Source organism: Stegodyphus dumicola, chromosome 3 (assembly GCF_044657685.1).
Source record: "Stegodyphus dumicola isolate Sdum_Otavi_A_Nest chromosome 3, ASM4465768v1".
In the NCBI taxonomy this organism is placed as follows: Eukaryota; Metazoa; Arthropoda; class Arachnida; order Araneae; family Eresidae; genus Stegodyphus; species Stegodyphus dumicola.
Window position 1 is genome coordinate 32,122,313 of NC_140770.1, and position 17,265 is coordinate 32,139,577.

General features: G+C 32.0%; 1 protein-coding gene across 2 annotated transcripts in view; it reads right to left on the minus strand.

The window, feature by feature from the left end:
• The window catches only part of Sec8 (exocyst complex component secretory 8), a 63,318-nt gene that overhangs the window by 33,813 nt on the left and 12,240 nt on the right, over window positions 1-17,265 (minus strand). For both annotated transcript variants that reach the window (XM_085812711.1, XM_085812710.1), the window contains 5 exons: window positions 7,638-7,700; window positions 6,263-6,401; window positions 6,073-6,161; window positions 5,780-5,965; window positions 3,641-3,789 (listed from right to left, as the gene is read on the minus strand). In XM_085812711.1, the coding sequence (XP_085668837.1) occupies window positions 3,641-3,789; window positions 5,780-5,965; window positions 6,073-6,161; window positions 6,263-6,401; window positions 7,638-7,674 (600 nt within the window). In that variant the 5' untranslated portion in view covers window positions 7,675-7,700. The remainder of the gene's footprint in view (window positions 1-3,640; window positions 3,790-5,779; window positions 5,966-6,072; window positions 6,162-6,262; window positions 6,402-7,637; window positions 7,701-17,265) is intronic.

Here is a 17,265-nt window from a genome sequence, read left to right on the forward strand (position 1 = left end):
AAGAAAAATAACTTTAAAATATCTTGCAATTAAAATATTCAGTTTTAATGTTCTTTAAACCATTTTGTAATTCTTCATAAATTTTGAAGTATTTTTTGCAGCCCCTAAATTTTGAATTACAATGCCTTCCCTAAATTCTAAAAATATTTTCAGCCTTTAAAAAAAAAAAGTTTTTTTCTGTTAATTATTAAAAAATACAGTACAAAATCTGAGATCCAGACTCAGACAGAAGGACTTTGGTGATTCCGACGTAAGATGGCATGTAGAAATTATAAAATTAAAAATATGAAATCATGGTTTATGAAATAATGAAGCATTTATGATCTAAAAAATAACAAAATTAAAAAAAACCTTAGTTTTTATTTGTTTACTTTATTACACATTTCTTTCAATGCAAGATGTTTAAGTTTCTTGTACTAATATTTTCTCTTTAATTATGTAGACAGATATAATTTCTTACAAAGATACAAAGTTCCATTGCTCAAGTCCTGTAACTGCTGTGACAAGAATTCCGACTGTCAATCTAAATTTTTTCATTTTCAGTAACCTCTCTGTCACTTTCTTCACTATCGGTAGCAGTATTTTCTGAATCTAAAACCATATTACAGATTTCGCGTCTGTTCATTGATTGATAATTGGGGCAACGTCATCACAATGAAACTATTCTGTTATATCATCTTCATTTATTACTGCTTCTCCACATTTCTTTTAAAGCATTTCTTTCTAGCGCGGCCATCTTGGGGTCAGAGCGTTGCGCAGCTCAGTCTGCATCTAGCCGTGCTAGTGAGAGGTTCGTGCTGTGCTCCGTTCAGATACTGTGACGGTTTGAAATGTCTGCGTTAATTGAAAATCCCGCGAGCTGCGAGGTGCGCTCAGTAATAAGGTTTCTGACTGCAAAAAACTGTAAACCGATAGAAATCTATCGGCAGCTTCGTGAAGTGTATGGGGACAACATTATCACTGAAGGTGGAGTGCGTCAGTGGGTCATAAGATTTCAAATTGGCCGAACCAATGTTCACGACGAAGATCGAAGTGGGAGACCCAGCATAGTGACCGCCGAACTTCTCGAAAAAGTCGATGCTAAAGTCCGTGAAAATCGAAATTTCACAATAACGGAACTTTCTTTGAGTTTTCCACAAATTTCGCGAAGTTTGTTGCACGAAATCATCAGCAAAAAGCTTGGTTACCACAAGTTTTGTGCAAGATGGAAGGCAAGAAGAGGTAACAAAGTGGTTGAAGGTGCAGGCGGCCGAATTTTTCGACGAAGGAATTTCCAAGCTCGTACATCGCTACGATAATTGCCTTAATTTGTATGGTGACTATGTAGAAAAGTAGTATTTGAGTGTGGCTTTCATCTGTATATAATAAAATTTGTTTCCTATACTTTGTTTATTTTTTTATTCCAAAACGTAATCTACTTTCTGGATAGCCCTCGTACATTACCTTTCGCTAAAACTTTAAGTGAAGTACGAGCCGAACACTTGTCTAGAATCAGGACAATTTTTACGTCATGAGGTAAACCAACCAAATTCTGCCGAGCCTCGTGTATGAAATGATTTTCAAACCAATCATTCATTAACACTTATGTCATCCATGTTCTTTGCAGGATATAAAACAGGAAACGTTTTACTCCTTTAAATGTTCGAAGTCATGCATTTTTTCTGATTATAAAAAGTTTACACTTGTGCATTCCTGCTGCATTTATGCATGCTAAAATTGCTAGTCTTGCTTTGCAATCTTTGACATGAATTGGAGCCTTCTCTAAAGAGGTTGCCAAGGTATTTTGCAGTACACATTGCCAGAAAAAACCAGTTTCATCAGCATTGTAAATTTGTTCTGGAGAAACTTTTTAATTATTAATGAGTTTAATAATTTCATCTGCAAATAGTTCAGCAGCTTCAGTATCAGCTGAAGCTTTTTTACCTGAAATTCTTAACTGCCTTATACCACGGAAATTTTTAAATTTGGTTAACCAACCTGTATGTGCACTCAGTTTTTTAAGTTTATTAACTTACCAATGCCATACTCCTCGCATAATTTTGAGATGGATATACCTTCATCCATTTTTTGCAGCAATTCCACATTTTGTATAATGGACATAGAAAAATGCTTTCACTTTGAAGAGCCTGTTACAGCTGCAGAATTAGAAACTCTTTTCAACATGATCAAAAGCTGAAACTTTAATTTTCATCAAATTGTTGTAATAAAAACAGCCTGCAAAAAATAATGAAGCTGGATCAAATCATAAAGTTAAGGAACAGCGCAATCTGCTATAATGGCTCAAATTCCTTGGCATCAGTAAAGTATAATTTTAGCCTAGCTTAATAGCATCTGCTACACATTATTGGCTATGTGTCATGAGATTGGGGATGAAAGACAAGTTGTTCCGTTAAATGTCTGGCTTCTATCGTGCATTCAGACAATTAAGCCCAATTATATTAGTTATTTATTATACTTGCATCTATTTCTTGCACATGCTTAAAGCTTATTTGAATCTTGAATAAATAAATTCCCACATATACTTAAGGCTTTTCGAGGGCCAGCGCTACATATCTTACCGCCTGAGGCAGTCTCTGCGGACACTAAATTCTGCTAACAAGTGCCTAAGTTCTAATTTTTTGCAGCCCCTAAATTTTGAATTACAGTGCCTTCCCTAAATTCTAAAAATATTTTCAGCCTTTAATTTTGTTTCTCAGTGCTTCTCTAAATTCCAAAAATCTTGTCTTCAGTAAATTCTGCCACCCGGTGCAGCCATACGAGCTCTGGCGCCGGTTCTGGGTTTACGTGAAAAATAATTCAGTTATTCTTTAGCACTAAATGTAATCTTTTGGCCTATGAATATCATCAACAAAATCTATTTTTAGCATATGGAAAGAAACTTTTGTTAAATTTTTCCTCGTAATATTTCTTAATGCATTTAACTTAAATCTGTAATCATTGCCAAGCGTAAGAATGTCAACATAAAAGTTATCATACCCTTTGTACTAATATATATATAAATGTTTGGGCATCACTGCATGAGTCATTGCTTAAGTTGTCATGTGTTGATAAACATTGTGGTGATGAAGCAAAATATAATTACTAATGATTCACCAGCCTGGCATCAGGGATTTTTCTATATAGAATGATTCAGTTTGAGATCACAGCTAGTAGCCAAATTATTGTTTCTTCAATAACGAGGCATTTATTTAGTGCCGAAGGGAAATTAAGAATCGGGACTCTACACATGTTTTATCTACCGGGGGGGGGGGATCAAATTTGTACTTGCACATGCATAAAGCATTTATAAATAAAAAAAAAAAAAAAAAAAAAAAAAAAAAAAAACACAGTTGTTGTCGGTTTTGAAGTCCGGATTTTAGATTATTCAGGATATTGGACATTCGGATCTCGGACTTTGTACTGTATATGTAATTTTGATTCTCTTAAGATAATAAATCCTTCACTGTTTCATAAGCAATTACTTCATACTTTTGATTTCATAATTTCTACTGGTCATCTTACTAGATTCAAATCCACAAAATTCTGAAATCTGGATTGCTCAAATCCTGAAGAACCTGAATCTCGGACTTTGTACTATATTAAATTATCACAAAAGCAATTTTGATGTTTTAAGAAAATATTTGCAAACTGACAAACTCACTTCTACAGTTTCTGGTAGTCGATTCAACTGGGTAACACATCCCAGAATTACAGCTATGTGTTGATAATTGGTGTCTTGCCTAAAATCATGACTTTCTCCAACCACAGGAAGTTTAACATTGGCTGAATAATATCTGTTGCTAAATATCTCTGAAAAATATTAATATAAAAAATTAACAAAATTCTTCCAATAACTTAAAATATTATTACACTAATGAAAAAAGCAAACCAAACATAAACAATGTTGAATTGAATAACAATAACTGGACTTTTACATTTTACAAAAAATTTTTTCATTGCTTTGAAGAACAATATAAAAACACCATCTCCCTTTTATACTGAGTACCATATCATTTGTAAAGTATTAAATGACAATGCCTTAAATTGTGTCTATTTAATATTATTATAAAAATGGTTTTTAAAGAATTTTTCAGAAAGCATTCTAAATCAATATACTTACACACTTTATTGTGCCAAAGCAAACAATACTTAACAAATTATTTTGATAAGGTGATCATAAAGTTTTCTGAACTGCAAAAATACTGTGCACACTGTAAATAAAAATGCTATGAAATGACCTGGAATATAATTCAAGAACTTGCATCATGCACTTGCATAACATGTGAGAGAATTTAATTCGATGCATATACAAATAAATAATTCCAATGATAGTCTGAATTTTAATAAAACAAGTGTTGCCATTTTTATAAGTGTTAAAATAGACTGTAATTTGATCCCTCTTCAACATAAGATTTTTCAACTAAAAATGATTTCCTATGAGGAAATTTCATAGTGTGAAAGGCTTGTATAAGGTGTGAAGAGAAGAAGAATAAAAACATCATATAAGAGCTGGTAGCCGTACAGTTTTTCATTAAGCACATCATATGCTGGCATTTTGATTTACAGAACGAGTTTTTTAGAACATTGCAATTTTGAGCAACAATGTACAATGAAATTTTGATAAGGAAAATATCAAAAAACTTTTCAAAAAGTTTGCAACAAGTTCTATGATGTTACTTGTCTTCAATGATAACAATATTTTAGCACTTGCAATAAAACAGATTTATTAGTTACTCTGTTATCTGATAATATATCATTTGTGATGGATGCTCTTCAGTTGTTGTTCTGCCTTCTTAGATCTTAGGACAACAATAATTACTACAGCTACGTTCTCTGTACATAAATCATTCTATTCTTCAGCAAAAGATGTGAAAGGATAGGTTATTTGAATAAGGCAAAGCACACATCAGCTATGTGCTTGTGGGAAAGGAATGCCTTCATAAGAGGATTCTGTATGGCAAACTGTCTTATATTCACATTACACACATAACCCTTCCCCCCCAAAAAAAATAGTTACTGCACATGCATGCAGCATAAAACATATGCTGAAACAAGACATTGCTCTTGGATGCTTTCTCTTCCTTTTCACAAAAAAAAAAAAAAAAAAAAAAAAAAACTGAAGGGTTTCAGATTTTAAATTACATTCAAAGAGTTAAACATTTTGTGTGTTACCTTTATTTATTAAATATCATGTTCTACATACTCAAACTATAAAACTTAGTTCAACAGCAATATTGCAAACTAATTTTAAAATGAGCATATCGTTAGAATTTCCAATATCGAGTCTCGTGCGCTGGAGATAAAAATGTTTTTTTCGTAAAGTGTTGCCATTACTCGCTTTGAAATCATTTAGTTTTTCGATTAAAAATTTGTTGAAGTATTACAAATTATGAAATCGATAATAAAACAAATTTCAAATTCAAATTAGGGTTTCTACATGCCCACATTCTATGGAAGATTATGTTATTCAAATTTTGATGGCTCTAGGTACAGTTGTTTTATCACAATGCAAGAAAAATACATACATTTATGTAAATTTTTCATTATTTAATTTCTTTAAATATAAAACAGGGTGATAATATACGGTGGCAATGATTTGAAAAATAGCCTTTTATAGTTTTCGATGCAAAATGCCAAAATGAAATTAATAGTCCTTCAAAGGCAAATTGCCCCCTTGGACTGGATTAGGGGAAAAAAAAAAAAAAAAAAACAAGAAGTAGAAGAGGGTGATAATGGTCCAGACCTTGGATATCTGAATTTCAGATTTTGTACTATATTATTATTATTCAAGCATACTAACCTTCATAGCTCTTTTTATTCACTCCATCATTGCTTTTTCTTAAAAATACACCTGAAGGAGACATATATAAATGCTTGTGAAGCTTTTCAACTAATCCTTCATGTAACGTCTCTTTTAATATATTTAGCTCTGCTTTAAGATCTTTAAGAGCATCAACTGATGCTAATTTCCCTTTTAACAAAGATGCTGTGGAGATTAAAGAGAAAAAAAAAAAAAGATAAATGATTCAAATACAATAGAAAAAATTAGAGCTAAAAATTAAAATATGTGTATAAAGAGTGCAATGAACTTACTTGAAGAAACCAACAATTCAGTTGCTTCATAAAAATTTTTCTTTGCTAAGTGATCATCAACCTTCTCTCTCACTTTCTTTAAATCTTCACTATGGTAAAAAAACAGTAAATAAATTATATAAATACTGCAAGACAAGAAAAGAGTACATAACTTCTTTCAGAGATAATGTACTTCTACGGTTATTCTTACATTTCTTTCAACATACTAATAACTTCTTTATGTTCTACAGACTCAGACCAAAGTCTCCTAATTTCATCTCGTTTACATTCTAAGAGTTTCTTACTGGCTGTTAGCTTTTCTTTTACATCACGACAACCTTTTCTACTCACTGTAAATAAATTTAAAAAAAAGAAAAATAATAATCAATAAAATAAGTGCTAAAAGAAAAAAAACTGACATATTATTAAACCATAGATTACAAGACTTTCAACAGTATTTTTCAAAATCTTAAGTACTTGTAAACTTAACTAAACTTGGCCACTTAAAGTGTCAAGCAGGAAAGAATAGATGTGTGTGAAATGAAAAATACACTTTTATTATTAGATAGAGTTAATTACATAGGAATACTGTTATTGAAATACATACACTTATTATAGAATAATTCCTCTTTTTGATGAAAAGCTATAATGAATTAATTGTAAAGCCGTAATGTTTGATAACTGTTTGAGCATCAAGGCTGCTTTTATTTGGTTAAGTGATTTGTTACAAATCTGTATAAATTGATTTGCAATTGAAAACATTTTGGGTGTGTAAATTGATTTGCAATTGGAAACATTTTGGGTAATTCTCCTTTATCTGCCCACAATATCATAAAAATCATAAGAATAAATAATATGATATAATAACACATAATAATTAATAATAAGACAATGAGAAAAATAAATTTAGTTATAAAAAAGGTAGAAGGGCCATTACTCATGTCAGTTAAGTGTCTATTTCAGGTGGAAACTGTTTGCCTGTTGCCTGTATAAGGGAATCAAAATAATTCCTCCTGCTTGCTTCTTTCTCCAAATAAATCATGACAGACAAGACATGTATCATAAGATATCTGGTTTTTCTTCATCATGTGAGCTAATCTTTCGCCTTTTACTAAAGGTATAGCAAGCATATTATAAGATGTTATATGATATTCAAGTATACAATAAGATATAGCCTAAACATAATGAGATATGACTGACAGATTTGCAGGCAGATAAAGGAAAAGTACCACATTATGTTTTCTTACTTTCTTTAATGATCAATTAAAAATTAACAATTACAGGAATTAAGGTTGTCTTAATCATAATCTGCTCTGAAATGTCTGGCCTCAGAGGATTAAAATAGGAAATAAAATGAAGAACACACTCATCTATCTTATTTGAAAATGCCATAGATTAAGCACATATGCTCATGTTCATGGTCATAACTGCTATGAAAAGATAATATCTCTAAATGTACATTTTTAAAAAATCTTAAAATGAAAAAAAAAAAAAAAAGGGTTAAATATTTAATTTATGCAGAATAATTTAAACATTTGTATTATCAACTTAAAAAAAAGTAAGTTTGGGAATATAAAGGTACTTACCATTTATTTTGGCCGAAATTTTACTAAAGGATTCCATAGTAATAGAAAGCTGTTCTCTATGCTCTAAAAAAAGGGATTTACAAAATTAATTTAATTCATGCTGACAAAGTTTTTTGCAATAAATACAAATGAAAGCAACAAGAATTCAAAATATAATATATACTATTTTCCGATTAGTTGCATATTAAACAAAGGAATAATTTTAATAATTCGAAAGAAAACTAAAATTATTTTCTTTCCTTTTTTTTAAAGGTAAATGCAATAATGGCAGTCTTCAAGTTTACCATTACTGGTGCATGGTTTGCACTAAGAACTAAGCAATTATCTAGAGGAATTGCCATCTCCTTCAAATTTTAATAATTAAATATGTTTTATATAAGTCTGGGCACACAAAGTATACTATACTCAGTTTCTGAAGTCAAAGGATTAAAAACAGACTAACAATAATTAGATACAATTTTTTATTGCTTTGATCTGAAAAAGATAGACAGGAGCTGGACTAAAGCAGTCAACTACTGAAGATTTATTTTTCTCACCCATTTCTTTCATAACTGCAGTTGTTTTTGTTCCTACACATGAATATTTCTTAGCAATTTTGCTATAAAGAAACATTTTTATAAATAAACCTCAATATCATGTGAAGTATACAGCAGCAAACTGTGTTCAAGCAAAAATGTAGAGAATAAGCATTTTTTTTTAATCCTCTGTTTCCACAGAAAAAATTAAGTTTTCACTTCTTTTTAGTACAATTTACATTGTACTTATATTTTTATGCATACACATGCTTTGTACATTGCTCTTCCATGATTTAAAATCAAAAAATCATAATGACAAATGGTACACATTGTAAAAATATATTTTACACCCATTACGATGAGATAACATAAAGTACATCATATGTTTATAGTTTATGAAAAGTATACAAGTATTTTTCCCACAGTTAAAAAAAAAAAAGAAAAATGCAGGTCATTAAACAACTTCAACAATCATAAGAAACATTACTGTCTTAAACTCAAACCAGAGCCTTTTGATTTTAGCCATCTTGTAAATTTCACTGAAAAGAGCAGAAGTGGAACAAAGATCTTGAATACTGAACTTAATTAACTGTTGCTATTTCTGTTTATATAACTTGAATGAATTTAGTACATATAAGACCTGTGATGGTGAGAAAATAAAGTTAAATTTTAAATACTCTTTTTACACTGTATAATTGATATAATTATTTAATTATAATTCCCAGATTTCACCAAACATTTATGTCAAGATGTATATTTATATTTTCAAACATTTTCTATAAGTCTGTTATACAGGTTTTTCATATTTTCATGCAACTCCATATCATGTTACTAATCCACAAATGAAATTATTATTATGTTTTTTCTTTCCAATGACACATAATAATATAAATATAATATAAACAGAACTTTGATAACATATAACATAAAAAGCCAATATTTCATCACTTGGCCTCCTAGCGTTCCAATACCTCTCCACCTCAGGAACTCTATGCAGTGCTGAGCACCTTTCAATGTGGGTCTGGTCCTTTTCTTTATTTAAGCTGCAAATTGGTCAGTTTGGATTGGTTGGAATACAAAAATGATATAGATAGCTCACCAAGCTATGACCAATTTTAAAGCTAAAACTGGCCACAGCAATTACCCTTAGTGTCTCAAGTAATTTCCTTTCCAAGATAGATGCCCCTCCCGCTCTTGGTTGAGATACATGTCATAAGTTCACCTCCCCATTTTTGTTTACAAAATTTATGAATGCATAGTTTTACAGAATGGTAAGTACGATTTGTAGATATCTTTCGAATAATTTCTGTACCTTTTTTTGCAAGATTATTGGTCTGATCATTAACATAAAAGCCACAATGACCGAAAATCCATTGTGGTGTCATTCAAGGATTTCCTTGGAGGTTCGATAGACCCCTCATCCAATAGCCTGTAGCCCTGGAGTCCGAGAGGATGACCACTTTGTCATATCTGAAATTTAGGGCATTAATCTGTCTTAGGGTCACACAAATAGCCATTACCTCACCATCAAAAGCAGTTCTCCATGCACCCTTTAGTATGTAAAACATAAACTGGGTGGAAAAATTTCCCACACTCGGCATTTAGAGAACCCTCAATAAAGTAAGTGTCTGTATAGATGAGAAAGCAGACAGGTTTAGGATAAGGTGTATGCATAGTCTCAAGGGCCAAAATTTTTAAAGTACCTTGAGATGTTTAATTTTTGAAACTACACTGAATGAGATTCAAATTGATATTTTTCCAAATCAAGTCCAAAGGTCTACAGGGTTTCAGAAAAGTCTAATTTTTTTTTTAGACCGATCTAAGTTTCATCACCTTCCAGAGGAATCCATCTGGGGTTATAAGATTCCTGTGGTCATTTTTGTAACAATTCCAAAAAGGAATCCTAATTCTCTTTAATTTCTGAAAAAGAAGTCTTTCGCTTTGTTAATAACTTTAATAGATCTGTTGAAATTAAAAAGGAGCATTACATTTATGGGGGTAGTCTTCACCAGGCCTGGTTTTGTAAGATTTCCAATTTCTTATTTTAAGCTTCCTGCAGCTGTGATCAAAACCTCGTAGCAGTAACTATGCAACAAATGCTGGCACTAGACTTTCCACTGCCTGGTGCAATCCCTTTGATTCACAGAATCTGCCTTCCAGTAATTCCCTAAATTTTAACTCATTTTGCCACCCCTAAATTCTGTCACCTAGTGCAGCTATACATGTTGCACAAGCTCTGGGACTGGCTCTGTATGCAATAAATGAAATTATTGTATAAATTAAAATTATGCAACTGATATAATGTAAATGTGACAATTTTGGTTGCAGTAGAGATTTTGGAATAAATAATGCTAAACTATGCGAACATACGACAAAAAATATTCCAACCTGTTTGCTATGAAATACCTACAGGAAATCTCATTTGTTTTTGGACACATTTAATTGTTTTGAAATTTATTTGTGCAGCAGAGACTTTAAATGTTTTTATAATATAATATTTTTAGCACTGAAAATCTTAAATAACAAAAATAAATGAATTTGTTACTTGCAAATGGTCTGATTCTGAAAAATTAACCTTAAATTACAAAAACAAATGAGGAATTTTCTTTAAAAAGAATACCTCAAGTTTTCAAGTTTCATTTCTTAAATTCTCAAGATTCTACACTTCAGCTGCACTCTACAATGTCACTAGCACAAATGAATCCTGTTTGAATCTTGCCCTCGATCCTTACTAGTTAAGCCCATCTCTACATTCTTTCTTTCACTCCTGTTCTCTATGAATTGGCTTAGAATAAAAGCATTTGAGACAGTAGTTGTAAAGCTTACACTGTTTAGCAACATCAGGCATGCATGCACTGACAGATTTATGTTTAAGTTGCACAAGCTACAGCTTAGGGCCCCCACCTTCAAAAATTGTACTATATTCCCATATTAAGAAAAAACAATATCTCATATCTCTCATAAAGGGTTCCATATCGTAGCTTAGGATCTCATTAAAACTAAACTGGTCCTACACACATGACCTAACAGCGGCCAAGTAGTAAAGTCAACACTGGTACTTCAGTCTGGGTTTGAATCCTGCTGAACAAGCTGGCTGCCTGGGTGTTTTCATGGTTTTCCTCATGTGTTCCATGTATATGAGCCAGTTCCTTCAGAAAGTCCTCCATGAAGGCATACCTTCCCTTAGGAAGATAGCCCTTGAGGGCTGTGCCGCAACTAAACAAACCAAATCAGATGTGCAAAGTGAGTAAGAAAGTGATGGGAGAATGCGGGCACCGTCTCTCTACCATATGGTTAATGGTATACCAGAAATCAGAGGGTCGTTTCAGTTTTACTTCATGCTCAATGGCTGACATGAATCAGATCAACCCATTGGAGACCTAGCTCATAATGTTTTCAGACACTTCTGTTCCCCCACACATAGCAATAGTGGCTAACAAAATGGTTTTCTTTTTATAGATATGAGTAATCAGAAGAAAAAGAAAATGATTTTAAATACTGGAAATAATGTTTTTATATGAAAATAACGAAATATTAAGCTCAATCAATAAATATTGCAAAATTTTAGGAATAAGAGAAAGTCAAAAGAATTATGCTGTAAATCAGGCTGCTGGGAGTGCTATCAAAAATCAATAATTTCTTATCTATAGGGTGAATTGACAAATCTGACTGTATGGAAAGTAATTTAAGAACATTATATTACTAATTAAGAGATGCAATGAATATCTGACATATCTGAGCTAGATGTAAGATATCCATTAAATTAAACAGATTTGAAAATAAAATGTTCTTAACAACTTTTTTGTTTAATTTCAGGGCTTTAATTTAATTTTATTTATTTTAAAATTAAAAACAAGACAAAAATTCTTTATTTTTTCCCTAAACAAAATTTATCAATTCTATAAAATAAAGGCTCTATTACTGGATATTTATACATTTTTGACATTTTTAGAATTAATAAAATTATGGTGTAAAATTAAATTTTCATTAAAATTCCATGGCACCCCTTTTTATCAAGTGCTTTTGAAAACAGTTGGTCACAATAAATATGCTTATAAAAAGTGGAGAAAGGTATTTCTTTACTATTTTAGGCACATTAGGATAATCACCAGCATGCATTTTCCATTAAATGAATATTTATACTTTCTGCTACAAATATTACAAATGCATAACTTTGTAATAAAAAGTCCTTATTCTTATCATCCTCCCATTCTTATCATGTTATCTTATCACTGGCTTCTCTTTTATCATTTGCATTTTGGGAGCTAAAGAAGAAGGTTCTTTCTATATTTAAATCTTCGGAACTAGTATTGCAAATTTATGAATATTACACTGATTCTTGTTGCTTTAACTCCTTCAATAATAGTATCTACTTCTCATTTCTAGCAAGGAACTGTTTCAAATTTCTTTCCAGCAAAGCAATACATGCCAAAACTTCAGCAAGACTATTTGGCTCTGATAAAGTATGGGGCATTCATATATCATAATGGCATAGATATCCAATCTTCTTCAAATCATCATACTATACTGTATTTTTTGGAATAGTTAGTCTGTCTTGATAGTTTCTGAACTGCATAACATGGTGTTGCGTGCATACGGGTTCGTTATGAAATGACTGCACAAGTCCGATGAAAAATGAACAAAAATTTATTATTATCACAACAAATATGCTTAAATGTCCTCAAATAATCGTGCAGTATCACAATATATCACAGTAGTTATCTTCTAACTACTCAAACGTTCAATAGAACTTAATTCAAACAGCTAAAGAAAGCTAATCCACAAATTCGCTACAATCAACAAGAGCAGTTTTCTAAACAACAAACTAAGCAACTACTACGAACTGAGATGTTTTCCTCCTTTTATAAGATTTTAAAATCATGCGCTAGAATTTTCTAGTACTTTCTCGAAATCAAAAAAAGATATTTATTTATTTAATGCATGCGCTCTTGTATTTAAAATTTTCCAGCTTAGCTTTCTTTTAATATTCGTCACGCGCTGCACTGCGTGGGAAATAAAACCATTTAATTTATAATTGAACTAACATTAGCTTTTTAAATACCAAATCCGTAACAATGGATTTTCAATAATAGCTTCTTTTTACAGGTTCTTGTTTGCAAAAGATAGTTGCCAAGAGCAGGCATTGTCTTTGAGGGCGATGTTTCCGAGCTTAAACTTCTCAAACCTCCTTTGAATGGTGTCATTAAAAGCAGCACTTTATCCATACATAGCACAAATTTTATGAGCAGTCTGACTAATATATCCTTTTTTAAAATAAAATAAAATAATATAATCACTTTTGGGTTCTCCATTTTTAGCATTACACTGAAACAAAAAAATTACACCATAATACATGTTAAAATCACACAATGTTAAAAAAAAGACTGTAATTTAAATATCCATTTTGATCAAGGTATCAAGGTTTCTCCTTATCAGCAGTAACAAAATAATTAAAAAGAAATATGCACTTTCATTTAAAAAACTGCAGAACTTCTGGATGATCCAAAATTAATGTTATGCTCCCTTCGCCCCCCCCAAAAGGTAACACTAAATAAACTAGATGTTAAAAAATCCAATAATCAGCAGTTGGCATTAGTGCAGCATGGGTAAACATGTAATACACTGCAGTTTCAAAATCATTATCAGCTGTCAAATACTTGAATTAATACAGAATTTGTTAACAGAACTATCAAATGTGAATACATTTTTTTTTTAAAACTCAGAACATGGAGGTAGGAAGTAAGATGGAGTGGCCCTAACAGGCTTTCCCCATACACTACTTTGAAGCACTGACGATCCCTTCGTGGTAACCAAAACATTGGGTGATTTACCATTAAGATCAATGAGTTTTGACACGACTGAATGTAAATATATTATAATTATGTCATAAATATAAATAAAAATGCACACAATTTCTTTTTCTACAATATTTCAGAGTCCTAAGTATATGAGAAGAATATTTTTTTAAACAACATTTCATTCTGAATGGAATTAAATGCTATACGTTTCACAGAACAGTTTGCTCAGAACTAAAATGTAAGGGAATAATTTTTTAATTATACTTATCAGATTTTTTTACCCTTAATTTCAACAATACCTATCCTAAAACTCTTTTTTATTACTTCCTTAAATACGCATCTCATAGAATCACTATAAATTTAGATACATTTAATAATTAGATTTCTTCACAGTAGCTTTCACAGGAGTTTATGAATGAATAGATCCTTCATTTCAAATACATTTTAAAATAATTTAACCCTTTCGCGACTTTTTTTTTTTTTTTTTTTTTTTACAACAGAACAATTCTGATAACATAAACTATGAGTAGGGCACACTAGAATGCTAAAAACTAAAACTAAGATGTTATATTTTTAGAAAAATTTTGAACACTGATTTAGGACCAGGACATATATGTCCCATCAGTGCTGACCACTGGGACATATGTGTCCCAGTAGTCTTCAATGAGTAATTTTGTAAAGAAAACCAATGATTTTCTAGTCATAAAAATTTAATTATGAATGGTATGGTTTGAAACAATTAATGCACAATGGGACATTACACATCATGCACATTATTTTAGTGCATGATTCCTTCTTTTGTTGTGCAAATTTACAGCACCGCCGTCATGTTTTTGTTGTCACTGGCAGATGTTCACCAATACTGAGTAAGCTTCGTGATGTTTTGGATGGGCGTCCAGTTCCTCTACGGCGTTGATACTGTGCGTTGAGCTTTGCGGACGCCATCAAGGCTTCTGCAAGAGGTACAATGAAATCAAGAAGTGGGGTTTTTCGATGTTTGAGTTCGCAGTACACAATCCATAAGTTGACCACTGCGCTCATCAATAGGCGAAAAAGTACTTTCTTCACCACTTGCAAGATTTTCGATCTATTTCATAGACATTTGCCACTTGATCTGCAAGGTCTACACCTCTCATTTTGTTATAGAATTTGATTGCCACAGGGCACTCAAATTCTTCTTTGCTTCCATCTTTCATGGTGCGATTTACTTCGTGACAATTACTACGTATTTAGCTTCGTGACAATTACTTAGCATCATCACTTCCTTTGAATCAAGCCACCTCGCACACAATGTTCCATTTTTAGTTACGAGAAACTCAGCCTCACCCCTTTTGCTTAGTTTTGTTGCAAAATTAGAAACATCTTTGCGTGTCTTGATGCACGTACAAACAGCAGGAAATTTCAGGGTTTCCATCAAGTACACGCTTGCAAAAAATTGGTCAAACGCAAGCATCACATCTTTACCTCGGACTGTCTCCGTTAGCTTTGATACTACCTGTTCCCTGAGTGTGCCTTGAACTTCACCCGTTTCTTTTCCGGAATAAATGTTCATGTCATATACATATCCTGTTTTTGAATCACATCGCTGCCAAATTTTTATCCCTCTTATCATGGGTTTCATTGAAATATATTGTTTGAGGGATGAACGTCCCTTGAATTTCGCCACTGATTCATCAATAGATTGATATGAGCTTTCGCTTCGGCACTGTTTGAAGGTTTGTTTCAGGCACGAAACAACCTTGTCAATATACAGTCAAAAGTCGTTAATCCGGACTCGTCGGGACTTCGGCGATTCCGGATTATCGATTTTTCCCGGATTATAGATCATCAGTTTAAATCTCGTAAGATGGCATGCAGAAATTCTAAAATAAAAAATATGAAACCGTAATTTATGAAATAAAGAACAATTATGATCTAAAGGGTATCAAAATTTGCAAAAAGAAAAAGCTTAATATTTATTTGTTTACTTTATTAAACATTTCTTTCAATGTAAGTTGTTTAAGTTTTGCTTCGTTTCATGTGATAATACTTTCTCTTTAATTCTATTAAACAGACATAATTTCTTGTTCAGTTACAAAGTTCCGCCGTTCAAGTCCTATAATTGCTGTGTCAAGAACACCGACTAATTTGTCAATCGAAATTTTTTTGTTTTCAATAACCTCTGTCACTTTTCTTTGCTATCGAAAGCAAATTATAATGACGAGGAACTTGTTTTAAATCATATCAAAGACGGAGCATATCGAGATGAAATACTACATTTGGTAAGGAATTATAAGCCAAATAAAATAAAAACATCTGCGCTGAAGATAAGGATAGTGCTGACAAATCAACTTCCAATTCATTAGGCGCCCGCCGCCGAGCAGCGTGAAATTGATAAACAGATTTCGGATTTCAAAACATACTTTCGCTTTAGATCCTTTACATATTAACAAATATATATCGGAAATTCTATTTGATATAATCAAAAGTTTAAGCTTACTTTTATAAAATTGCTCTTACAGTCTGCAGAAAATAATAAGCCGGATGCAATTCGAAAATTAAGGAACAACGCAATCATCAACATTAACTGAAATAGATAATTAGATAATTTTAGCTTATACGTCCATTATACATAAAATGCGCACGCGAAAATGTATTCTGCACTTGCGCACACTCATATGCGCAGTCGTAAAAGGTCTTACGTGCACGCGTGAACGCCTCTGCGCTTGTGTCAACGTGGCGCATGCGCAGAAAGTTTTTAGTTTTGATGTCCGGATTATAGATCATTCCGAATTATGGGTGTCCGAATTAACGACTTTTGACTGTAATATTGTACTTGCATGTTTTACTTGCATTTTCTGGCTTTTCTGGTTCAGCAAAATCTAATTTCGACAGCAACATTTTACATCTGTCTCTTGAAATAGCATTTTTTATTGCTAAAGAAATTTCCCAAAGAAGGATTAGATGACCAATAATGAGGGAATTTCGGCACCCTATAGTAAGACATGACAAGCATAATTTCAGAGGGGTCTGTAGGGTGAATTATTTGTCCTAACTTTTTGAGTCATTGGTTTGTGCGTTGAGAGATCCAAACCATAAGACTTTTTGGAAATATCTTGAGAAACACGTCCAATTCAGTAGCTGAATGATTTAAGTTGAATAAAAAAACTAGGCGATGACTCTGGTGGAATTGTCATTCGAGGTTGAAAAGTTGAATCTGCATGAAACCATAAGATTGGTTTGCAGCCTGAAGCATTAGCTGATGGTATCTCATTAACTAATGAAAGTGATGCCATATCAGTATCAATCAAAGAATTGCTGTTCTTTGTATTTTGG